We start from the raw sequence: 25,728 nt of genomic DNA on the forward strand, positions 1-25,728 counted from the left end.
CTGCAGCACAGCTGCTGCTTATTACGCTCAGTTGGTAGAGCATGAGATTCTTAATCACAGGGTCATGGGTTCAAGCCCCACATTGAGCAAAAGTTTCCTGCATTGCAGGGGGTTGGGCTAGATGACCCTTAAGGTTCCTTCCAACTGGACATTCCTGTGAGTCCATGAATGTCCAGCTCCAGCAGTGGAGCCAACACAATGCTCCCACCAGTGTGCCTTTCAGTCACCTCACCCCTCCCAATAAGCAGCAGTGAAGCCATTGCAGGGATGCTAATGCTGCCAGCTGCGTCCCACAGGCTGAGCCACTCCTGGAACCAGAAACCCTCAGTCAGAAGCCCAGAGACAGAGCCCACAGGAAGGCTTTCTTGTGGAGATGAAAACTGGATCTCACAATTTGCACTAGAAAGTGTTGATTTGGGGGGCTATGATTAAAAGGACACTTAGGTTGGATTTTCCCTTCACATCATATCCAAAACAAAGCAGATGAATAAAAGTGAAGTTAGAATTGCTCTTCAAACAACACAAAACTTCAGGCAAGGTGATAAATCTGGATTTTTAGCAATAATGATGAATGTGTTTATTTCCGGCGGCCTTTTGCATATAGTATGTTTTGGTATTATTTTGTATTCCCAGAGTTGATTAAAAGATGACTTAAAGGTGACTTTTCCAATAAGCAAGATAAACAAGGTTATAGCCACCCAGGGCAGTCTCGAGCAGGTCGCGCGCCCTGGCGCTGAGGGGTGGAGATCGCTCCGGTGCCCCCGCTCTCACAGGTCGCAGTATGGCTTCCGCGCGGCTTTGCCGCGCAGCGCCCTGCCTACCAACGCGGCGCCCTGTGCCACCGGGACTCTACCTAGAGCCGGCCCTGTAACCACCACACATTTTAAAAGATGCTGTTCTTTATCTTTCTGCCATGCATACCATGGGTTTTGCAATATGTATATTGTGGCTATATTCCTATACACCTGTAACCCTTTTGAACTCAGCGGGACTTGCTTCTGAGTCAGTATGCATAAGATTCACTGTCAGTAAATGAGTTTCAGAGAGCTGATCATCGGGGTGGGGGTGGGGACTTGAATTAATTGGCCGCCTTATAACTTGGAATCATACATAAAATCAAGTACCTGTTGTTGTTTTTTAACTGCTCTTCTGACAGAACATACCTGCTCATTCAGGGGAATCACTAATTTCCCACACCTTTCCAAGAGCAATTCAGCTTTTCAGTGGGGGTTGGGTGCTGCAGATGGGAAGCATTCACTTTGGGAATGATGGCCTAAACCTAGTAATAAAGAACCTCTTTTACAGTAATCCAGTTCCCTTTAGTAAGTATCAAGAATACTGAGTGATTAGTCTTTTCTGGGCTTTATGAAAGTAGTAAACCACAGTTACATCTTTACATGCTTTTGACCCTTTCTTACATCTCAAGACAGCCTTGAAAGATATTTGGAGGACAAAGACATTAAAATTTGATTATCATTTCTTCTGACAATACTGTGTTACTTGAACATATAAAAAAAGGCAACTGGGACAGTCAATTTTTCATTGTTTGGTGACCTTGCAATTTTTTAATAACCTCACTGGGCACAAGGTACATTGAATAGATTCTCTGTCAAAAGTAATATAATCCTTTTGTAAAAGGAGATGGTAGTGAAATCGTTTGTCCCTTGGATAATTGTATCCCTGTAATCAGGAAGTGCCTGGATAGCATTTGTCAAGGCAATTTTCTTTTGAAGAGATAAACAGAATTCTAAGCAACAAGGCAACAACTTGCTCTGAGCAGGTCAAATTGTCAGATTTCATTAAAACGTCCAGTTTTCTTTATGTGCTATACCTGGGTGTATCTATGTACTTCCATCCATGACTATGAAATGCAGAAATCCATTCTGTTACACTTCGTTTTTCACCACACACTTGGGAAACAAACAAAAAAATGTATAGCAACCTATTTTTCTTTGAGTCAACGTTAAAAATATATTGCAAGTTTTAGTATTAGGCATTCAGGGCAAAATACTGCTATTTCATTGTGTGGCAGATGTTTTAGATAGCTGTGCCACCTGCCTTTTTAGGACAAAGAAGCAAAACATGAAACATTGTATGTGCACACATACACCATCTGTTAAAGGGAATAGTCATGCACATGAAAGCTTGTGTGTGCAGATTCCCAGTGGAACTGAGAACTGTGAATGCTTTATATAAAATACCTATGGGTGGATTTTTGCATCCTGGGGTTATACACGCCATTCCAATCATTACATTAGAATCATATACCCAGCAATGGCAGATGCCACTGTCAGTTTTGACACCGCTGACCACATTTTGGGAGACATGAAAGAACTAAATGTAATCATGCAAATATAGTGAATGAAACTCTCATGAAACATGCAGCCTTCATACAATCAAGCTCATTGCAAAAGAGTGTCTGTATTATTATACTCTGTTTAAACCAGGCATGTTCATTAGGACACTGTGGTGGATAATACAAAGTGCTAGATAGGAGCTATATATTATGGGTGTGTACATGCCCTAAGATTTGCCTTGTAAGTGCATTTTTTAACATTCTGGTTTGTTTCTGAGTTGCTCAGTGCACTCTCCACTTTGCTCTGTTCTCCAGCTTCTGAGATCTTCAACATAAAACCAAGTGTTGTGTTCCGCATTCACTTGGAGTCTAAAAATGGCCATAACACTTTCTCCTTTGGGCCCAAGTGGATGAAATAAGATTCATTCTATGGTGTATTAAGCCCACCAAATTCTAGACGAATAGGTCCAGGGGTTTTTGTAGGGGGATTTATCTCCATAATCCATTTTAGGGTAATACCATATTAATAGGCCCAACAAAAATTCCAAAATCCATATTAATTCCATATTTTTGAGGGGGGGGGGAGTTTTGTCTTCCTGTTTCTAACGTTAACATAATTAAGAGACAGCCAAATGGAACTGAAGAAAACCTCTCTCTGCATTATTATTAGGTAGGTCTCACACTTCCGTTTTCTCTGCTTGAACCCATTATTTCTTTACACTGCACTATACCAGGGAAATAAATACTGGTTTATAAATGGGGCTGGAGGGAAAAACAGGTTGTCTAGAGCCTTTTAATCTGTAATAGAAGCAAGCATGAAATAAGCAGACCGATAATGAGCCAATTGGAATTCTGGGCTTTTAAAGATAATCCTAAACAATTTACATCCTTCTGCATGCTAATAACACAATCACTTATGTTTAGTAGTACAAGACAATTCACTATCACGCAGCAGCTTAATAGCAAATGAGAACGTTCCAATGTCAGTTGGAAGGATAGCATTATTAGATTTCATTGCCTTGTTCTTATAATGCCCCATCAAGTCATTGCTTAAGACAGGGATTTGTTTGATCTATTTAGGAAGCATCTGATTCATGGTCACAACCCTATTAAAATGCAGGAACAATGAAATTTCTTCCCTGTCCTCATCACTGTAGCAGCCCTGAGCTGTTGGAAAGGCTAATAATGCTTTGTTTTAAAAATTGCTTTTAAAATGTCACCTTGAAATTTAAGGTCAAAAGTGAAGCACAAAAATATATGCTAGCAAGTGGGAAAATAAGGGTACCAGTGACTGCTATGCTATCTCCAGGATCAGAGGTAACATCTTCTGAACATCAGTTGCTGGGGAATAGTGGAAAACAACTCTGTCCACCTGCCTTGCTTGCTGGCTTCTCAGGGGTACTGTGGCCCTGAAAGGTGTGTAAAAAAAATGCTGAATGAATGAATTTTGTTGGGAATTCAGGGGAACAGGATGCTGAAGTAGTAGATAAGCCCTTGATCAGACCCAGCAGGGCTCTTCTTCTGGCAAAGATATATGCACTGTATTCATTAAAGGTAAAGGTAAAGGGACCCCTGACCATTAGGTCCAGTCGTGACCGACTCTGGGGTTGCGCGCTCATCTCGCATTATTGGCCGAGGGAGCCGGCGTATAGCTTCCAGGTCATGTGGCCAGCATGACAAAGCCACTTCTGGCAAACCAGAGCAGCACACGGAAACGCCGTTTACCTTCCCACTGTAGCGGTTCCTATTTATCTACTTGCATTTTGACGTGCTTTCGAACTGCTAGGTTGGCAGGAGCTGGGACCAAGCAACGGGAGCTCACCCCGTCACAGGGATTCGAACCGCCGACCTTCTGATCGGCAAGCCCTAGGCTCAGTGGTTTAACCACAGCGCCACCTAGGGCCCATCAAATCAAGAAGCAATTTTTATTCCTAGGGGAAATGGCATTTCCAAATGTTATGTTCACATGATTATCAAGAATGAATTGTAACAAGTAGATTTAATTACCACAAATATGGAGCTAATGTTAAATATTACATTTAATTGCTTTCTTCATGTTTACAGAAGTGAAGAGAATACTCATCTAATCAATGTGTTCAAAAGAATATAGTCAAATCCATCTGTTAGAATCTCTCTGTCCTCAATATCAAAATAAAACTATACTTATAAGAACACAAGAAGAGATGCTACCATATTTGAAACATTAGATCCAGACTGTTGTCAAGCTGATTATGGAGGAGTCTGTTTCACATCATTCTTCAGTGTCAAGGTCACAGGATGTAGTCTAAAGGCAGATGATGCAACAACCTTCCTAAAGTTATGCAGGCCTAGAAGGGGTATTGCTGAGCACTTAGGCATTAGCCCATGGCACAAATATGTACACACACCCCTCTCTAGGTAACTTGAGAGGTGGCTGGGGTCTCAAAAAAGTAAGCGGGAATGTGCTGGAGATCTCAGGTCCCCTAACAATGCGCTTTGGGTCTGGGCAACGCATGGATGGGAAACCATGTGAGAAATGTGTGTGTTACTTTGGGTTGCAAAGAAGACAGGATATAAAAGTACAGTAATAAATATTTGCAATCCATAATGACTGAAATGGATGCATTGCTTAAATATTTTACTGTGATTGAAAAAAGATTGGGTAATCCTATTTAGATTTATTGACATTCTGTGCAATCAAACTCCAGATCCACCGGGCTGGAGGGGTTTATGTAATATAGCACAACGGCTCTTCTGGTATAAAAGGTAAAGGTAAAAGGCCCCTGGATGGTTAAATCCAGTGAAAGGAAATCATAGGGTGCAGCACTCATCTTGCTTCAGGCCAAGACCGTGGGCACTTGTCTACAGACAGCTTTTGAGGTCATGTGGCCAGCATGACTACATCACTTCTGGTGCAAGAGAACACTGTGATGGAAGCTAGAGTGCACGGAAATGCCGTTTACCTTCCCACAGCAGCAGTACCTATTTATCTACTTGCACTGGTGTGTTTTTGAACTGCTGGGTTGGCAGAAGCTGGGACAGAGCAATTGGATTCAAACCACCGACCTTCCAATCGGCAAGCCCAAGAGGCCCAGTGGTTTAGACCAAAACACCACCCACGTTTTCCTCCTGGTATAGTACCCCCACTGGAAGACGTATCCCCACCCAAAGAAGTCCACGTGCCCACTTACAGGCAGCACTCATCTACGTGGTGTAACAACCCCCACCCAAAAGGGGTGTGATGTGTTATGCCAGGACAATGAGAGATTTGACAAACCAGGAATTTTAGTTCTCCCTGGAGATATACAAAGAAAGAACAGAAAATATTACAGGACTCCCTTGGCTAAGAGGACATTAGCGAAAGCTGTTGCCTGGCAACCACCACCCAGGGAAGATTTACCCCCTCAAATTGAGTGAGATCTAGCTGCTTAGCCTCACACTCTGGCTTCAGAGAACATCAGTCAGACTGTTGTCTAGTAGGCAGAGGCTGACAGGCAATACTAGGGAAGGGCAGGAAATGTAAGCTGAAAAATTCTGACACCACAGCGTTACCATGTTATTTCTGTTCTTGATGCCAGAGTTGAATGTGATTTATATTGTGGGAATCTTTTGCAAATTGCTTTGAGAGCCTCTCAGGGCCATCTAATATGATAGAAGTTTTCAAAACAAAACAAAAAAAACATTTAATGCAATATGTATGTTTTGGGAAATATATGTTGAATGTACTGTACAAACACCAGCAATTAGAAATAAGCAGAAGGAGATATGAAGAATGTGTAAAAACGGACATGAACAAACAGAATATTATATATCACTCAATAATTATGCATAGTCTCCACTTAGTGACCATGTATATTGACTGGCAAGGAATGCAGTTCCTCAGATAAATTTACCTCCTCCAAATTCACTTGGGAACTATGCATATTGACAAACCACTATGAAATATCCAGTTTATACTGTCAATTTGAGCTTATTTTCCATGCCTTCATGTAAATGCACACAATATCTATACATATTATCCATTCAACACACATCAGTCTCAACGTCAGTGCTTTTTTTCTGGCAGGACGCAACAATATGAAGTACCACCACCTTTTATTGGGGGGGGGAGAGGTGGGAGGGCTCCCGGACCCCGTCAACACACAGTGTCGCTTTCCTCAAGCCTGGGAAGCATTTGCCCTGCTTAGGGAAGAAGGTGCAATGCTCTGACATGATACTGAAGCCTTGCTGCCTCCTTCCCAAAGCTGGGCAGGGGAAGCCTCTTCACCTGGGAGGCAGTGCCCCGGTAGGTGGGTGGGCAGGCGAGGGATCATTAAGCAGCTAACCCTGCCTCAACACCCAGCCTTGGCATCAGGCCACACCCCTCCCCCATGTGCTGGGCCCTCTCCCTGCTTGCTGGTGAGTACAGGCACTTTTTTCTAGGGAAAAAAAACACCACTGTTCAACATATACCCTCAAATTCCTTTAAGGTGGATGGTTTTTAAAAGTAACTCTATACTGTTAGGCAACATTAGGTACAATGAAGTGCAGGAGAAAACAGAACAGATCACTCTGCTGAAATGCTGAAATATATGCATAAAATTTCTGCTGAAATATATGCATAAGAGCTGTTCTATGCAGAATGATGGAGCTCTTAGTATGGTCACATGCTAAATCATTAAAGGAAGTGCTCAATTCTTTTTTTTACTAGTAACATGATATAGAATGCCAGCGCAGACATCAATTTTACAATAAATACTTGCAATTACTATAACAGTGTTGTCCACAAGAAAACACCATAAAGAAGCAGAAACAACCCAGAAGTCAGCTTATCAAACCAACACATTTAGAGATTCAAACAATAAAACTTATATGAAGGGATATCATAGATATGACAAATGAAATAATCTGGAATAAAAATGATTTAATCATATTTTAATTTAAAAAGCTTTGAGTTGTTATAAACAACTTATTTTAAATATATTTCTGTGTAAATCAATGTTTTGAAATGAAGAATAATAATTTAAAAGTTTTAGAATTATACTGTTTCTGTTCGTGTATCTGGTTTTGCTGCTGCAAAATTGGTGCATGCAAACCAGAAAGACAGAATGCTCCAGAACTATCGTGCCATTTTAAAAAATGTATATTTTCAGGCTCTACCTATATTAGTGCTTCAGACTATAGTATAAATTATTGCTGGTCTTCAGTAGGTACTTGTTCAGAAGCAAGGCAATCAGTCTCATACTTTTTCTTCAGACCTTTTAGGTATATTCGCAAACTGTCTGGATCCAATCGAGAGTTGCGGGCTGTTTGAACTAATCTATTTGCTAAGTGATATATAGCCTTCTTCTTTAATGTCTCAGGAGTACTTCTTTGTTGCTTCTGTTATTTAAAAGGACATGAACAAATTACAACCAGACTTTTAGTATTATATTTACTATTGATTAGTTACTTAGTTGCCTAATGCCAACAATCTACTGGGGACTAACAACAGATTTTAAACTTACAAAAGTTTAAGTTATAAACAATTAACATTATACATTTAATTAATATTAACATTTCAAAAGCACATCAACCGCCAAAAAGAAAAGCAAAACTCAGAATGTCACCATTGAATAAGTCATGACAACCAACTCATCATATAGTCCAGAGGTGGCCAACTCCCAAGAGACTGCGATCTACTCGCAGAGTTAAAAACTGGCAGTGATCTTTTAGGGTTCAGTTCAAAGTTGTTGAGCTTTCTTTTGGGAGGAGGAAGGCACCATTTTTTAGGGATGCAGGCCAAATTTGTTGAGCTTTTTTTCAGGTCAGCCAGTGATCTACCAGTGATCTACCACAGGCGTCCAGTGATCTACCACTAGATCACGATCTACCTGTTGGACATAGGGAATAAGATAGATGCCAAAAGTGTTGGCACCCAGAAATCCTTGATGGGGGAAACTTCACACAGATGGGGGACTACAACCAAAAATGTTCAAGTCAGGAGAGGCATTCTGATAGGTCTTGTGATCCCAAGCTGCATAATGCTGTAAATTAAAACCAACACTTTGAATTGGGGTTGCAAATGTATTGGCAGCCAATGTCAGGGCTGTACTTTCAATAGTGAAGTTGGACCAATTGCACCAGCAAGGGGGCCTAGACCTGATAACTTTCATTTATTAAAAACATGAACAAAAAACAATTGGCCTCCTATTAAGAAAGTTAAGATGTGAAACATGCAGACAGATGAGCCAATCTGAACTGATAATTTGAGTTATACGTGGTGGTTTTTGTTTAATTTTTTAAAATCGTTGTTTTATTCCTATGGTATGCTGCATTAACTGCCACTATGTTGCCTGTATATACAATGCAAAATAAATAAATTGCAGAAGTTACTTCCAAGCAAAATTGTTTTAAAACAGCACCTAACACAAAGAGCTCACACCAGAGAATGTTTGAGATAATACTACATACCGACATTTGTCTAGAAATCAGAGTTATGATCTCCTTGGCATCCTGTATTATTGATGGTGGAAGAGAAGAAACCTCTGCAGCTTTAAGTCCTAAATATAAAACATATGAAGCTGTTTTTAATTGTCAGAGGTAGAGAATGTTACATTTAATCAAAAAGTCTATCAGGACCAATGATGATGTAATGCTCCTGGTCTTTAAACCATAGCTAAAAGATTAGGAGCAGAGCAGTCCGCAAGATGACATGTAACCTCCACCTATCCTCCCCTCCAAAATCCCATCTCCTTTCCCACGTGAGCTTAAACCATGGATTAGTGTTACATCTGCATCAGTGCTAACAAGAATTTTCTTCTTAAACAAGATTTGAAGCTAGAGTTTGAAGCAGCTTTGCAGATCCTAATAAAGAGGGTCTTTATTAGGTATCATAGTTAGCATTTAACTACAGTTAGCAATTGTACAAATATAATGCTAAGCCATGGAAAGGTAGGGTAGAATTCACTCCAAACATGAGATGAGGAAGCACATGCTCACATAACTTAACCACAGCCAAGGTCAGCAGCATTCCATCTGCACTAGCTTCTAGATTTTTTTAAAAAATAAAAAACCTTTTAATGTCAATCTTCAAAATGCTTCTTATTAGTATCTGACTGGGTAATTTGCTTAGCAGAAGGTCAAATCAGAATCAGAATAGCTGTGCATGTTCAACTGTCATGTTGAATCAACTGTCATATTGATTCTCAAAAGGCTCAACAGGGTTTCTACAATTTACATAATATTCCCCCATAACAGACTAAATAATTATTAAATAATTATTTTTCCATTGAGTGGAATGAGAAGAGGAACACCAATACCTCCATTTCTTTCTTCATGATACTATACTGAATAGTACTGAAAATACAGTGGAGTAATACAAGAGACTGAAAAGAAGTGGAACATTTTGCAGAGTGGAGAGGATAACGACAGCAGCAGTAATAACAAGTAGATAATAAAAATCTCAGTAAGCTTCTGAGTATGGATGCACAAACCATATAGTTCTAAATACAGAAAGTAGTGGCTGAATGAATCCCTCTGCACATGCAGACATCTTTCATGTGTTTAATGGAAAAGGTATCTAGGTACTCTTGTTTTATCTCTTTATATTAATGTTCTATATGTTTATTTCTGTAAATTATAATAATCCATATCATATATTACCATAGTTTTTTTCCTCCGTGTGTCCTTTAGAAAGAATATAAGTATAAGCAATTTTCTCCCTACTTCCATAACTACTTCTCACGTGTTGCACTTCAAAGTAATTGTTTTCCACATTGGGATATAAGGCATCAATTTGACATAATTCCAAAAAATGAGTGGCAAAGAGTGTAAATGCCTAAAGTATAAAACAAGAAATTAAATAGACTATAAATTATTGGAAAAGAGAAATCTTAATGACTATTACTATCTTTTATAATAGTTAGGGAAATTTCATGCACTTATTGATTAAAATATTAATAATACCTTCAAATTAAGAAGATATTCACAGACTGCGTAACATATGCCGATGCCTTCTTCAGCACTGGTACCTCTGCCAAGCTCATCAATTATGATAAGTGATCTGTCATTAGCATTTTGTATGATATATGCTATCTAGAGAGAAAGACATCAAATTTCATTACAAGCAGTAGCATGTGAGGATAAAATCTGTTAATAAGAATTCTCATTTCCTGCCCAAAACAGGAGTCGGGAAATTTACTTTAGGAATGTTTTACCAGCTGGCACATAAAAACAGAACATCCATCAACACAAACAGCTCAGTCTAAGAGTTCTGAATGCACATTCAATGCACACAGAAGGCTACACAACCCTCTTCAAACTTCTTTTCTGGTAGCAGCTCCATTAGGGATGCTGTCAGTAAGAAAAAAGAGGTGCTAATAACAACTGAATGCCTCTGATTACTTGTACATACCGGTAAGTGTGGGCTGAGCAGGACTGATATCTGAGCCCCCAATGCTACCACCTTTGTTGCCTTCCAAAGGGCCCCCAAACCAGAGGCAGGAAACTCCAGCTCTTTGACAGAGCCACAGATAGGTTTGGGGGCTTATGGGAGACAGGAAGGAAGGAAGCAACAGCAATATTTTCATCTAATTGTTATTTCAGTGTGAGAGATAAAGTAACACAAGTCAATGTAAAAGGCAATATATGGTTTGGCACAATATTCAGCATAGAAGCTGAACCACTATAGAAAGTGATCCACTTTCTGAATGGGTCTTCCCTGTCTCCTCTTCCAGTCCCCTCAAAAATGGCAGGTGATGTGGTTCAGTTGCCTACAGCTGGAGTGGGAACTGGAAAATGGAATATCCCCTTGTATGAGTAGAAGTCCATTTGATTCCCCTCCAGGATTCTGATGGATTCCAGCCATTATTATTTTGCAACAGGAATGCACAGTCTGGGGAATTTAAATGGTAGCTTACAAGGTGGCATGTGTATGTTGGTGGAGGTGTTTGCATGGGAAAGGGGCTGGTGTGCTGAAGAAGAAGAAAATGAAAAGATTGGGTATGTGCAGCCTATTAGTCTAATCTTTGCCCTGTAAGGAGAAAAACAGAAGCAGAGTCCTTGAATATTTATATGTAAGCAAAATGTACAAACCTGTGGGCTAATTAAATATTAACCAAGGCCACTGATAAAAGAAACACTAAGCTCATCTGAATACCTCTTTCATCTCCTTCATGAATGTTGATGAATTTGTTTCTATATCATCATCCATACCTATTCTAGTAAATATTTGCTCAGCAATCCTAAATGAAGAATATTCTGCTGGGACAAAAGATCCTGCAAATTAAAGAGAAGGACAAATTAATGTGAGGAGAAGTTGACAGTAATGTTGCAGTTTAATGTTAGCCATGTGAAATTCTTAAAATAGTAGGAAATAATAAGGATTCCCTTCTAAATTAATTGTTTTTATGTTTTATTGTAATTCTGTTGGTGTCAGCCGCCCTGAGCCCGGTTTTTGACTGGGGAGGGCGGGGTATAAATAAAAAATTATTATTATTATTATTATTATTATTATTAAATAATAACTTTATAAGGCTCTGGTGACAGGCGACTCCTGTCTTCAGCCTTCTCTGGCCAGAAATTGTCTGGTGTGGTGATGACAGTATGGGCCTCACCCTTATCTACAGATACTCAGACAAACAGGGAGCAGTCATATAATGGGAAACTGCACAGCCTGGGGAATGAAAGCTAAACAAAAGAGAAGAAATAAATATTCTGGGCTGGGGAAAGGAAGAAAAGTCAGGCAGAGACTGTGAGTGATGGAACAGATTTGTAGAGGGGTGGGGAGACTGTATCAGAATTTATTAAACAAGATGACTAAACAATATTATTTGAAACCTAAGTTCCTGATTATGAGAAAGTGCTGAGACCTCCTGTAAGGATAGTAACCTCACCAGGTCTCCTCTAAAAATGAGACAGACTTGGGACTCTGAAGGAATCAAGGCTGCTAAAAGTTGCTGAACTCAAAGGGAAAGGAAAGTGTAACACATTGGCTTACTAAAACCACTGGATAATAGAAACAATGAAAGTTCAAATAGCTGCTTACCAATTTGTGCCATAATCTGAGAAAGGGCTATCTGTTTTAGGTAAGTTGACTTTCCACTCATATTTGGTCCTGTAATTATAATAAAATTACTTCCCTCTGTGATGTAAGTATTGTTGGAAACAGGTTTCTCAAGAGATATTTTTTCAAGAACAGGATGCCATCCTTCCTTTATTGCTAATGTGTCAGTAAACTCAGGACGTGCTAAGCAAAAGTAGATAATATTTAAATGTTTTGCTGTTATTAACAAGTATATCGAAATCCTACTTTGGTTAAGTCTTGTTCTTGTTACATGTTAAGTTTATGAGAAATCTAGTAATCAATAAATTCTGAATAAAATAGGCAAATAAATTGAGTAAAATTGTAATCCTCATGTCTTAACAATATAATTCTACATACATTTACTCAGAAGTCCCAGTAATTTAAATGCGGCTTACTCCTAGGTAATAGGGTAAGACTGCAGTCCAAGGAGGCAGCTGTCAGTAAAGTGTCACCAATGGGTAAACAAACTTGGTTGGTGGCCACTGTGGATAGGAGCCAACCTGAGCTCCCATTCAAAAGTGGTTGCACAACCCACCTAGCACTGAAACAGCCCAGTGCCTGATAGAGTTGTGAGTGGTGGTGCAGCACCTAACCTAGCTGACTACTGTGCTGGGTTTGAGCCTAAAAATAGTTCCACTCATAGGAATAATATAAAGAAATAACTTTTTGAAAACTGTAACTTTAATGCAACAAAGATCAGTGGTGTGTTTCCTTAAATAATATTTGATTTTTGCTATATTTTGCTTGTCCTGTATACGAGTACTCACTATTTGCTTCTATTGAAAAGACGCATACTAAACAATTGTAGGAGGACATGTGAAACAACTTAATAAAGTCTTATGAAAAAGCAACAAAAACTAAGTGAAGCTTCAATTTGATAGCCAATCATATTTTCAGAGATGCTCGACAGAATAAAAAAGAATATTACACCCAGATCTTAACTTCTGAGTCAAAGAATCAGTCTAAACAAACTACAGTATATTACATATGGTTTGGTGATGCCATGTTGCTATAGTAGTGGGAAGTATTTGTTGTTGATATGGGCAATCTTTGAATCTGCCAGTTACATTATGTCAGCACTATTATTTGACTAATTCACAGTTTGGGGACAGGGGAGGTAATCTGCAAGTTTTAGTAAAAGCTTTTCTAAATAACAAAGCTACTCACCATAGTCAGAAAGCGTACAGGCGTGGGCAAATGACTGCAACATATCTAGCATAGACACTGCATCAGAGAGTTTGTACAGGCAATGAATGTGTTCATAAATTTCACTCAGTAATTTACACACTATCCTGAAAGCACATAATAGCACAGTTAATCTTATTCCTCAAAGCAATAGACAAAATATTGAATAAAAATGTTGTGCTTTTAGTCTGAAATAGCAACTGTATTCCAGTCCAACTACCGGTAAGAATAAATCAAATACAACTAAATGTGTAATTGTCTACTTATATTTAAGTGGACAACTGCCAAGCAAGTTCAGCACAGTCACAGTTTTCTTCAAAAGAGTGAACATCTCAAAAATACAGGATTTGGTTTTTTTTTAAATGCAAGGGAAATTCAGGAGCTTCAAATTTCTCCATAATGCTTGGGGGTTAATCAAAACCACAATAACAGAAGGTCATCTAGAATGTATATTGCAGATCAGAAAAAGTATCACCAAGGCCAAGAAGATGCCAGTGTGTTTAATGACCCAAATAAAGAAAGCTATTAGAAGGTAGAAGGCTTCTTTCAATAACTGTAAGTCTTGTCCAAATAAGGAGAACAAAAAGGAACACCAAGTCTGGTGAAGTAAGTGGAAGCAGACAATAAGGCAGGGGTCGGCAAGGTTTACCTTGCCTGGGCCAGTTCACTCCAGCAGAGATTCCTCTGTGGGCCGGATCGCGCATGCGCATGAGTGTGCGCGTCCGTGATTGTCCGTCTATGTAGATGTGATTTCCAGCGTCTGCTCATGCGCAGACGCGATTTCCGGCGCCACGGAAGCAAGTCTCTGCCTCGCGCTGCGCTGCTTTAGTGCAGCACGCATGGACTCGCTGAGTGGGCGGCTCGGTTCGGGGGCAGCTCATGGGCCGGTTAAACAACTCACGTGGGCTGCTTGTGGCCCATGGGCCTTAGGTTGCCAACCCCTGCAATAAGGGATGTAATAATAATAATAATAATAATAATAATAATAATAATAATAATAATAATATATCAAGGAAATCACTGAAGACGTTAAGACCAACAATAAAATATTCTTTTATTAGAAGCAATGAACTGGCCAGAGAGATGGTTAGCCCTTTGTATGACTGGAGTGTCAAAGGAGGAAAACATGGAAGACAGGAAGGAATTGCACAACCTGCTTTAAGAAAGTTGCACGCTTGAATCTAAGACCTGAAACTGGGTGAAAATTCCAAGTTTGAGTGAAAATTCCTAGTTTAAAATGGCAACCCACAAAAAGAGATTTAAAAGCCTCATATCCAAATGTTAATTGGACACAATATCAAATAAAAATGTTTGAAGTATTCTTACAAGTATGTCATGTGATAAATTTCTCTCAAAGACTCTTGGCATCTTTCATTCATTTTCATTAAGTCTTGTGAAGTAAAGCTATACACATTTTTCATTTTAGTAATCTGTAGGGAAATTTCAAAAAGAGATGCTAGATGAGCATAAAAAACTACTCCCAGAAAACAAAGCAAGAGCAATTTGAAAAACATGAGAGTAAAATGCCTTCAGTATTTTTTAAAAAGAGAAAAGCAATAGTAATAAAGCAGAAACATAAATTGAAAATAATTAGTGTGCAATTATTTTATCACTGGATAATGTATACAACCCCATAAATGTTTATTAAAATAGCAAGTGCTTTTGTATGTGTTTAAATTGTGGTAGCACAAGCTAACCCACTGTAAGAGTAAACATTTCTAGCCTTTAAAATGAAGAAATTTGTGTTCAGATTATAAACACCCTCTTTGGTCATAAGCCTTTTTACATGACAGATTACTGAAGAGAAAACGAATGCAGCATATGGAGAAGAATCTTCACCAAATGTTGTTGGGGTTGGAATTCTGTGACACGACCGATTTTTGTAAATATAGCTTCTTGTCCAAAGATATATCTCTTTGTTGACTTGTGTAGGGGATGCAGGATGGAAAAAAGATGGAGGGGGAGCAAGTGGCATCATTCCAGCAAGGAAGGGCCACTGGCAGGGATGGGCTTCTGTACCCACAGATTTTTAGGGATACAATAGAGATCTCTCCATTGACTTGGAGATGGTGGGGAAACAGAATAAATACTTTAAATCTCCAGGATTTCGATTGACTTGACATGAAAAACAAATTCCAATCCCTCCTGCAATTTACTGCAATTAGGAGTGCCCTGAGAAAATAATTGTGATTAAAATCTAGACCTATTTTCCCAAGCTAGTTTGATTTTGTTTCTTGGAGGAAGGGAGAAATGGCTGAGCATTTTTTGGACATGAGACCACAGAGCCACTTGGATATTTGGGGAGTCCTTGAGCCACTTAAGATGCCTTGTTTTTAATGGCACAATTCAATTCAAATCAATTCAGAAATGTAAGACTATTCCCAGAATTACCTCAATACAAACCCCTAGCATATATACAAGAAAATCCTTATTTTCATTTCTGTAACGTTGCAAGTTAGGGTAGTTAATGAATATTTACAGGTATTATAGAAAGAATATTATTTATAACAGGCTAGAGCCAGACTGCATTAGCTGAATAGTTCTCATTGAAATCAGCATGAGTTCACTTAATCATATTAATTACATTTTCACACTGATTTCACTGGGTTCTCAATACCACAAAGAGTGCAGCCTTGTCCTCTTAATATTGATGGCTGGAGGGAAGGGGTTAGGATAGAGCATAAGTGCCTCTCGAACCAGCTGTCCTACCAGTGGTTCACTTGCTTCTTTTGATAAGTGTGATGCCCCAAAATAGCATCGGAAGGTTGGCAGTTCGAGGCCCCGCGACAGGATGAGCTCCTGTTGTTCGGTCCTAGCTCCTGCCAACCTAGCATTTCAAAAGCACACAGTGCAAGTAGATAAATAGGTACCACTCTGGCGGAAAGGTAAACAGCGTTTCTGTGCACTGATCTGGCTTCGCTAGAAGCGGCTTAGTCATGACCTGGAAAAACTGTCTGCGGACAAACACTGGCTCCCTCGGCCTGTAAAGTGAGATGAGAGCCGTAACCTCAGAGTCGTTCGTGACTGGGGTACCTTTACCTTTATGAGTCCCAGTTTAAAGCTTAAATATTAAGACACTTTCATCTCACCACCTTGCTGAGAGTGAAAATGAGAACGGGGAGTATGACTGACAACCTAGTATTTCCAGTGCTAAAAATAGTAACAACTCCCATGAATGATATTGACAGTAACTTCAGCATCGAGACTACATGACTGGCTGGATAGTAGTGAGGAGTAGTTCTTAGGACAGCAGCATGGTGAGCACTGGGCTAGCCCCAAAAGGGGGATAGAGAAGAGTTACAGAATCAGTGATCTGCACATCAGAATTGATAGCCTGAACATCAGAGAAGAGATGGCCTGAAGCACAGTAGTAAGAAGTAGTGCAGCTGAAGCTGGATCTTGGCTGGAAAAAGGGAAAATTTGCTGCCATTTATCCAGTATGAATTGAAGCAGCAAGGTTGGCATGCTAGATGTGTAAATAAGTGTGCATTCTACACCCATCAAATTTCAATGTAAATTCACTAACTATAATGACCCAACAGCTCCAAAATGTGTACCTTGGTAAATTCTGAAGGAAGTTGACCATTGTGTATTGCTGCACAGTCAGCACTCATCTGAATAAAAAATCCTCGTGCGGAACTGAAGCTTGTTTTCAAAGGAAGGTTGTATTTTTCTGCAAGCTGTGCTATCATTCCTTAATAGCAAGATGTAAAACAAAAACATTTTATAATGCAACACAGTAAAGTTCATCATACCTATCACAAAAATATTGACAGAAGTACTGACTATTATGCAAACAAGTACAGGCTATGATATTGCAGGAAAAGTATATATATTTAAAGTACCCAAAATTATATAAAGTACCCAAAATTAAATACCTAAACAGTGAAGTACCTGCAATATCATCCACAATCTCAGTGTATGTTCTCCGTGCTATATCAAGAAATTCATTTATATTAGGCTTCACTGCATAGCATTTCTGTGTTCTCATATTCAAGCATCCTTTTGTATATCTTGTATCATCATTAATGACAGTTTTAATCTTTTCAAGTATGACTCCAAACCTAGAAATACAGTATATCAAATTAGGGCAATGTCTATGCCATATTTTACAAATGCTGTATTTATCTAAAAGAAATGTAATTTTCAAAACCCTAATAACATCTTCATATCCAATGCTGCACTATCTCATGTTAGATACATTGTACGGGTTTCCTAAATATAGCTTAGATGTGAACAATAATTTTCTTTGTCAGAATTCTTTGTTTAATGGCAATTTTTATTGAAATCAATAACATGTGTTTTTTCCTTGTTTAATGTGAGCGCTAGTTTTTCACCTAAGTATTTTTCCTAATATGCTTTCTTTCTTACTAATCAAGGTGGTTATTTTCTGTCTTTCAACAAGTTTCCTGCTCTTCCAGTCAGCCACTCCTCCAATTGAGGAGTCAACTTGCAGGCTGGCCCTATCTTTCAATGGGAGGAAGTACAATCCGAAAGGGTCTTGAATACCCTTCTTATTCTACTAGAGAAAATAAAATGCACATTTTACAAAAACAGGGTGCAAGAAATAATAACATCAGTGTCAAAGATGTTTTTAAAAATAAAACAGTACCTGTTGTCTTCCAAAGAACTATAGTAAGCCTTTAACAATGGTGTTTTATAGCTTTTTAAAGCATCCTGTTAAAATCAACATGAAAAACTGATATATTCAAGTGTACAGAAATGTTAATGGATTCAATACCCTTTCATTCATTTAGGTTTAACTGGGGAAAAACAGCTGATAAAATCTGTCAATATTAGATGATTACATAGAACAAGATATTTTCTGTACGCTGAACTTGTAAGTATAAGAATCAACTTAAAATAAAAATCTAAAATCTAAACATTAGTGTTTTAACCTCTTGGCTGATTTTTGTACGAACATGGCTTTTGAATTCTAATCAGCTTATTTAAAATATATACAACCTGACTCTTAATCAAAATTACTCATGTGGCAGCTAACGATAAAAAAGTAACAACTAAAACAAACAAAACATCATTGAGTGTTAGCTAACTGACTCATTAGGTGATAGCTAATGCCTCACAAGTAGACTTCCATTTGCAGGATGAGACTACCCCTTTCTCTCTTCCACACACTCCCAAGAGAGGTCCTTCTATCTTCTGGAACAGATTTTGGGTGTGCACAGGGGGCTGCATGGCGTGGGAAGATCTGTTCTACAATGGTGTCCATTTCACTGACAAATGGACACATTGGATTTCACCCATTAAGAACAGGGGAGCAGAGAGACAGTGCGAGGGCCACCCCCACTCTCAAGGCGCATTAATTACTTTCACAACCCAGGTAGCCTTTCCTTTCAGACAAAATGTAGTTGGCCATGATAGACAATGGTCAAACATACAGAACATGGATCAAATTGCTCCAATAATCATATCCACATCCTTTGCTCACAACTGAAAGACATCTAAGTAATAAAGTACTTATAAAATTACTCCCTGAATACATTCTGCATTTGTATCGTTTCAAAAGTGGGATCAAAGTTGTGAGCGATTTCCTTTGCAAAATGCCTTGTATCACAGAAGGCCTCTGATGGCACGAGGTAATCATGGGGGTGGAAGGGATAAAAGCCTCCTCACAAGAGCTTTGCTGGATATCTGGGCATAGATTTCTAGCACAGAGTAGGCTCCAAGATGAGCTCTAGACAATGACTAGCCATGCTTACTCCTAATATGCTTTCATCTATGTTGTAGCTGTCTTTTTAAAGCATACAATTGTCAGGCCAGCATTCTGGAAATGAGCAGGAAGTTATCAGGTAAATTATACAGGGGCAGGCAGCCTAAGTAATCAATTGTTCACACCGAGGAATAATGCCAGGCAGCAGCTTTCCAGCACTAGGTGAAATAATAGCCCTTTGTTACTGGATGCCAAGCTGAGATGCAATAATACCACCCTCTGGCCATCTGAGGTGGTGAAGCACAGTAGCGTAGATGGGAAGCAAGTGGTTCCCTTCTCTGGCAAATTAACACAGTGGCACAGATGGTAAAGGGCCTGGTTCCCACTGCAGAAGGACTTGGTTTTAAGACTCATAGGCCAAATGATAACCATAACTGACATTTAACATAAAGCTTCAGGACAGAATACCTTCAAAGGTTCTACAAGTTCCAGGGTGTGCTTCAGATAAATTAAATTTGTTATCTTTGATTCAGATGCATTAACCTGTTAGAAAGCAGAAAAGGTATATACTTTATCATTATTTTACTGTTTGATTAGCATAATGTGGCCTAGATACTATTGTGCTTAACATAATTGTTGGGTGTATCTGAAGAAGTGTGCATGCACACGAAAGCTCATACCAAAATAAAAACTTAGTTGGTCTTTAAGGTGCTACTGAAGGAATTTTTCTATTTTGCTTCGACTCAGACCAACACGGCTACCTACCTATAATTGTTGCCTGTTCAATTGTATTCATTTTTTTTCTAAATGAAGCACGACCACAAATATTAGGAATGTTAACTGACTTATTTCCTTTCTCCCTAATGAACTGATCACTTTGACTGGCCACTGTTATATCACCATCATTTAGAATCATCTAATATTGACACTTGGTGACTCCATGTTTATCAGTTTTTGAAGTGAAACAGGAGCCTCTTTCATACACTTTGGGTAGGGAAAAAGAAATACACACCCACACCCACACACCAGTACTTAGCACCTACCTGTTCACCTAGGCAACACCTTAGTGGTTAAAAGTTAACAGTCTCATTCTATGGTGCTATGGAGAAAGGGGGAAATTATTGTGGACCTCCAGCTTGCCACTTCTAGTAATCTACTAGAAATGTTCTAGTCAGGAATATAGCTTTAGTGTCATGAAGAGTAAATAGTAGCACCTATAGCTCTAGGCAGGCATGAATAATTGACAATTAGTGAAAGATAACATGGTGATCATGGCCACTGGTCCCATCACCTCCTGGCAAATAGAAGGGGAAGAAATGGAGGCAGTGAGAGATTTTACTTTCTTGGTCTCCTTGATCACTGCAGATGATGACAGCAGTCACGAAATTAAAAGACGCCTGCTTCTTGGGAGAAAAGCAATGACAAACCTAGACAGCATCTTAAAAAGCAGAGACATCACCTTGCCTACAAAGGTCCGTATGGTTAAAGCTATGGTTTTCCCAGTAGTGATGTATGGGAGTGAGAGCTGGACCATAAAGAAGGCTGATCGCCGAAGAATTGGTGCTTTTGAATTATGGTGCTGGAGGAGACTCTTGAGAGTCCCATGGACTGCAAGAAGATCAAACCTATCAATTCTTAAGGAAATCAGCCCTGAGTGCTCACTGGAAGGACAGATCGTGAAGCTGAGGCTCCAATACTTTGGCCACCTCATGAGAAGAGAATAATCCTTGGAAAAGACCCTGATGTTGGGAAAGATTGAGGGCACTAGGAGAAGGGGACGACAGAGGATGAGATGGTTGGACAGTGTTCTCGAAGCTACGAACATGAGTTTGACCAAACTGCGGGAGGCAGTGGAAGACAGGAGTGCCTGGCGTGCTATGGTCCATGGGGTCATGAAGAGTCAGACACAACTAAACGAGACAACAACAACAACAACAACAACATGGCAGGTCTTAACAGAACAGTAATCCATAGGGTTCATAACATGGGCTACTTTATTACTGGATAAAGGTTGATCTGTGAATTCGAACCGCTGACCTTCTGATCGGCAAGCCCTAGGCTCAGTGGTTTAACCCACAGCGCCACCCACATCCAGTGTTATATTACTGGAGGCCAAAAACATTATTAACAATAATAACAATATTAGCTGTTTGTTGTAGGAAATCATTATTTTGGAGATTGGGACTATGTGCCTAGTGGTTATAACCAACAAATGCCAAACCTAAAAATTATTTGATTTTCAAAAACATAAAGTGGTGTAATTCAGTGAAAATTAAATACAAAGAAATTCCATTAAATCGTGTGTATTATTAAAATAAATATGGCATGTTAAATTATTTTAATGAACATTTAAAATATGTTCAATATCCTGGAATTGCAAACTTCTAGAAATCTAATAAATATGTTTATTTCATTTATACTCTGGTGTGAAAGTACTCAAATCTAAATGGTAAAATTCTCATTTAGTGCTGCAAGTTATGAACTGAGCACACACATCAATTAAGAGATTTCTCTACAACAAACACAGAAGTGATCAATAATAATAGGAAAGATAAATGGCAGCTATTTATTTACCATTTATGAAGTAAAAGTATTTATAAACATACCGTATCCTGCTTTGGAATTTGAACTAAAACTGAAAGTAGTTGATCAGTGTCCAAGAATCTTGAAATAACTATAAAACAGAAATCAAGCAATCATTGAGCTCAAGCCACAACCGTTATATCAGATTTACTGCGATTTAATCCTATTAATATAAATAAGGCTAAACTGCTTTAAATCTGAAATTAATACGGCCAAAATGTTAGACTGATTATACTTTTTATCTTAAGAAACATTAAATTTGATCAGAACAGCAACATTGAGGGAAGCTGTTGTCTCATATTGTTTCATCAATCTGGATAATCCCCCAAAACTGCTATTAGCCTTGTGGGGAGGAGGGGATACAGATATATCATTGGTACCTGAATTATCATTGGTAGCTAGCTTGGGAATGTGGTGCAGGAAGGAAGAGTTAAACACTCCTTCCCCCCAAGCCCCACTGTTCAAATCAAATTTAGAGATCCCTACACTTGTACTTAAAAACAAACAAACAAACAAACAAACAAACAAACAAACAAACAGCAACCCACTCCTAACAAGCAGAGGATGAAGAAGGAACAATATTCATCCTGCTCAAAAGCTGTGATTAATAGAAATATGATACCCATTATTAAAGGAAATATGTTATCTATTCTATAAAGCGATATTTGATTACCTGACTGAAGACACAAAAATAGTTCCTCTTCCTGAAGTAGCTCTTGAACAGAATCCAACCTTGTATTAATGGTATCAGCATCAATCAAAGGCTCTAGAATATTAGATCGAAGTCTCCGACTTCCCCCTGGTGTTTTAGTATAATTTAGAACACCAAAAAGAGTGTGTCCATTCCTTTGAAAAACAGCACAGTTGGGGGGGGGGAATCTCATTAAGAAGTTGATACAAAACAATTTAAACATTCTACAACTGCTAACACACAAATCACATTCCAAGGCTACACTCGTGCTCCTTCAATGCATGTCGCTGCACTTAATAACAGAAATTTGCACTCAAGTGATGATGGAACCTCTGCTCCCACTGTATCCAGCTAACTGCATAAAAGCTTGAAATAGTCCTGGAAATATTTAGCACATCTCTCTGTGTGTAGGTGCTTTTTAATAAGGGAAAGAATAAGAAGTTAGAGGTCTAGGAAAGGATACCATGTACAAGAAAGCACTGAGTGGCCTTTGATATCAATATCATAGTGCACCCAACAATGCAACGGCTCTGTGGGAGTAGGGGAGGATTATGCTAGAGGTCTAAAGTGAGCTGCTCCAAACCTGTTCTTCATGTGCCAAGAAGAAGAGTATTAGCACAAGAGATAATACAGGCAATTATTATGCAACAAGTATATGACTTACTAATACAGTTTCAGCATATAGCTATGTATTTGTTAAAGACCCAAGTCATGCATTTTGCTTATTAGTGTGTGACTATAATACATCAAAAGTTTTCTTCAGAGCAGTGAATTTTATTTCTCAGTGAAAAGGAAGTAATTTACTCAGACAGTGCCAAATGAAAGTATTGTGATAAGAACAAATGAGAGGAAATTTAACTAATCATTTGTACAGATGTTATCAAGTATATTAGAATTGTATGTTCTGTCAAGCAAAAAGAGAGAGAACAGACTTCAGAAGAATATATTGAAAGTGGGAAGGAAGAGATTAACACAGAGAAGAGGGGTGGAAGCAGCTATAACTTTGGTGCACACATTATGACAAGTAGAGGGCAGAGAGCAAAGTGAGCAGGACAGTGCCAGGCAGAGGCTGACACTAGCCATTAAGTGGTTATTAGCCAGCCCAGTGGGAAAAGACTTCTTTACTGAGTTAAGTTAAAGGTTCCTAAGTAAGAATTCATGGTGGTGCCAGTGGCCCTAGTTTAGGAGAATCATTGGAGCTGAAGTAAATATCCCTCTTCTCTCCCCATCTCCAATGACTCATTTTGTTGTTGTTAAGTACACAACTTTGAAGAAAGAATCATGGGACTGCTCATCACATGTAGCATATAATTATCCTAATCACATTCAGAATAGAATTTATACCATGTTCAATATGGAACAACAAATATCTATTAAAAGAAACACAGGATTAACCGGGGGGGGGGGTGCACTTGAGGGGAGAAGCTCTTTAGGACTCCAGCGATTCCTATTGACTGGTGTCCAAACAACAATCACAGCTCTGACTTCACTCATTGCCTAAATACACTGCTAAGTGGCAGCAATCAGGTTTAGAAAACTGTGTGCACCTTTTGCTTAATAACTTTATTTATTTATTTATTAAATTTCTATACCACCATTCATCTGAGGATCACAAGGAAGTTTACAATATAATTCCCCCCCTAAAAGACAATAAAGTTCAGTCTGTGGCACCTGCCCGAGAGTACCACTGAAGCCCTTCATGGGTGCCATGGTTGGTGACACATGGGTTATACAGAAAAGACAAAAATATATTTTTACCTGAAAAACAAACTTAATTTTTTAAAAACACCGTAGATATGCATCAATATCCACCAGTTGTTGTATAATGCAAATATAAATTCATTTCTATCTTCTCCATACCTTAGAGTCGTGAAATGAAACAACTTACCTAGAATTCCTATTGTTAGTTATTAATTCAAGGTTTATGGCTGACGTTGAATCAATCATTGCTGTTTGCTCACTTCCATGGAAACTAATCTTAAGTGATTTAGGTGCATAAACTGAATTTTGTATGAACTCAACATACTTCAGCACAGCTGCAACAGCTGCCAGACAGTAGTATCTATGAAATTGTAAGACAAAATAAACAAAAACAAAATTGCACATACTATTGTGCATAAGCTTTGAAGACTTATGGCTTACCTAGCTTAGAAGGTAGAAACCCTGAAAATATTAGTTGGGGTGAGCTAGAGTAAGGCTTTCAAATAAAACTCAGAAACTGATAATGACATTTGAAAGGTCCTTCTTTGAAAGATAGTAAATCATATAAAATATCTAAAGGGCTCGTTTCTCCCATACACATCTGTCTAGCTGTTAAGATCTTCTCCAGGGCTCACTGCTGGGTCCTCCCACCTTCAGAATCAGAAAGCTATAAAGGCCAGGGCCTTCTCTGTGGTGGCACCTTCTGGAACTCCCTTATTTTTTATTTAGAGCATTTGTAACCTACCCTTCAGCAAAAAGAAGTTCCTACAAAGGGTTACACAAAATCAGTTAAAATAAGAGAGTCTCTGCCTGCAATCTTACATATGACAGACACAAAAGGCGAAATGGTCAGGGAGGCAAGAGGGCTTGACTAGCATCTAGTCTGATAGTCTTTCAATGCCAGCATGCCCTGCAATCTCCCAAATCAGCTCCTGAACACTGGGGAAACCACCAGAGCAGATCAGGGGGATGCGTGAAGTACATGGGAGTGGGGAAAATTTGTTCCACACGTGGCAGTAATTCTACTTTTGCAATAATGTCATTATATACAACCCAAAGAGACTTTAATTATTTACACTGCAAGAAATACTTGTGAGAGTATAACGTTTTGCTTTAAAACAACTGAGGAAGGAAGGGATGAAATATATTTATAAAAAATTATGGATGGTATGGACAATGGTATGTTTTCTCTCTCATCATTCTAGAACTGGGGCTCATCTAATTAAATTGATTGGCAGTAAATTCAGCATAGATGAAATATAATACTTCACAGTACACATAGCTAACGTATCATTCATTTAAGCAGGGCATGGAGATTTCATCTAGCTTAGACTTTTTTTTAAAAAAAATAAAGCTTACATGAATTAATAGTGTTTATTCCATCAGTCATCAACCAGGAAAGCAAAATATATTATTCATATTAAAGGCAGTGTATGTATAATATCCAGATGGGGACGTGGGGCTAAGGATGGCTATTTCCAAGTTTCCCGGCTTGTTAATTTTTCAGAAGCAGCTAGTTGGCTACTGTTTGAAAGCAAAATAGTGGATGAGATGAATCTTGGTCTGATCTTCCAAAG

General features: G+C 38.8%; 1 protein-coding gene across 1 annotated transcript in view; it reads right to left on the minus strand.

Annotated features, from left to right (window-relative positions):
- Window positions 1-7,374: 7,374 nt before the first annotated feature.
- MSH4 (mutS homolog 4) overlaps window positions 7,375-25,728 on the minus strand; it is a 29,333-nt gene continuing 10,979 nt past the window's right edge. Inside the window, exons 6-20 of the mRNA XM_035122680.2 lie at window positions 24,339-24,512; window positions 22,433-22,605; window positions 21,783-21,850; window positions 19,645-19,719; window positions 18,118-18,182; window positions 17,400-17,569; window positions 17,063-17,199; window positions 14,832-14,935; window positions 13,488-13,612; window positions 12,282-12,482; window positions 11,394-11,512; window positions 10,202-10,330; window positions 9,899-10,073; window positions 8,708-8,796; window positions 7,375-7,636 (exon numbers count right to left, since the gene is read on the minus strand). Coding sequence (XP_034978571.1) covers window positions 7,445-7,636; window positions 8,708-8,796; window positions 9,899-10,073; window positions 10,202-10,330; window positions 11,394-11,512; window positions 12,282-12,482; window positions 13,488-13,612; window positions 14,832-14,935; window positions 17,063-17,199; window positions 17,400-17,569; window positions 18,118-18,182; window positions 19,645-19,719; window positions 21,783-21,850; window positions 22,433-22,605; window positions 24,339-24,512 — 1,996 coding nt within the window. The 3' untranslated portion in view covers window positions 7,375-7,444. The remainder of the gene's footprint in view (window positions 7,637-8,707; window positions 8,797-9,898; window positions 10,074-10,201; window positions 10,331-11,393; window positions 11,513-12,281; window positions 12,483-13,487; window positions 13,613-14,831; window positions 14,936-17,062; window positions 17,200-17,399; window positions 17,570-18,117; window positions 18,183-19,644; window positions 19,720-21,782; window positions 21,851-22,432; window positions 22,606-24,338; window positions 24,513-25,728) is intronic.

The sequence above is a fragment of the Zootoca vivipara genome, chromosome 7 (genome assembly GCF_963506605.1).
Source record: "Zootoca vivipara chromosome 7, rZooViv1.1, whole genome shotgun sequence".
In the NCBI taxonomy this organism is placed as follows: domain Eukaryota; kingdom Metazoa; phylum Chordata; class Lepidosauria; order Squamata; family Lacertidae; genus Zootoca; species Zootoca vivipara.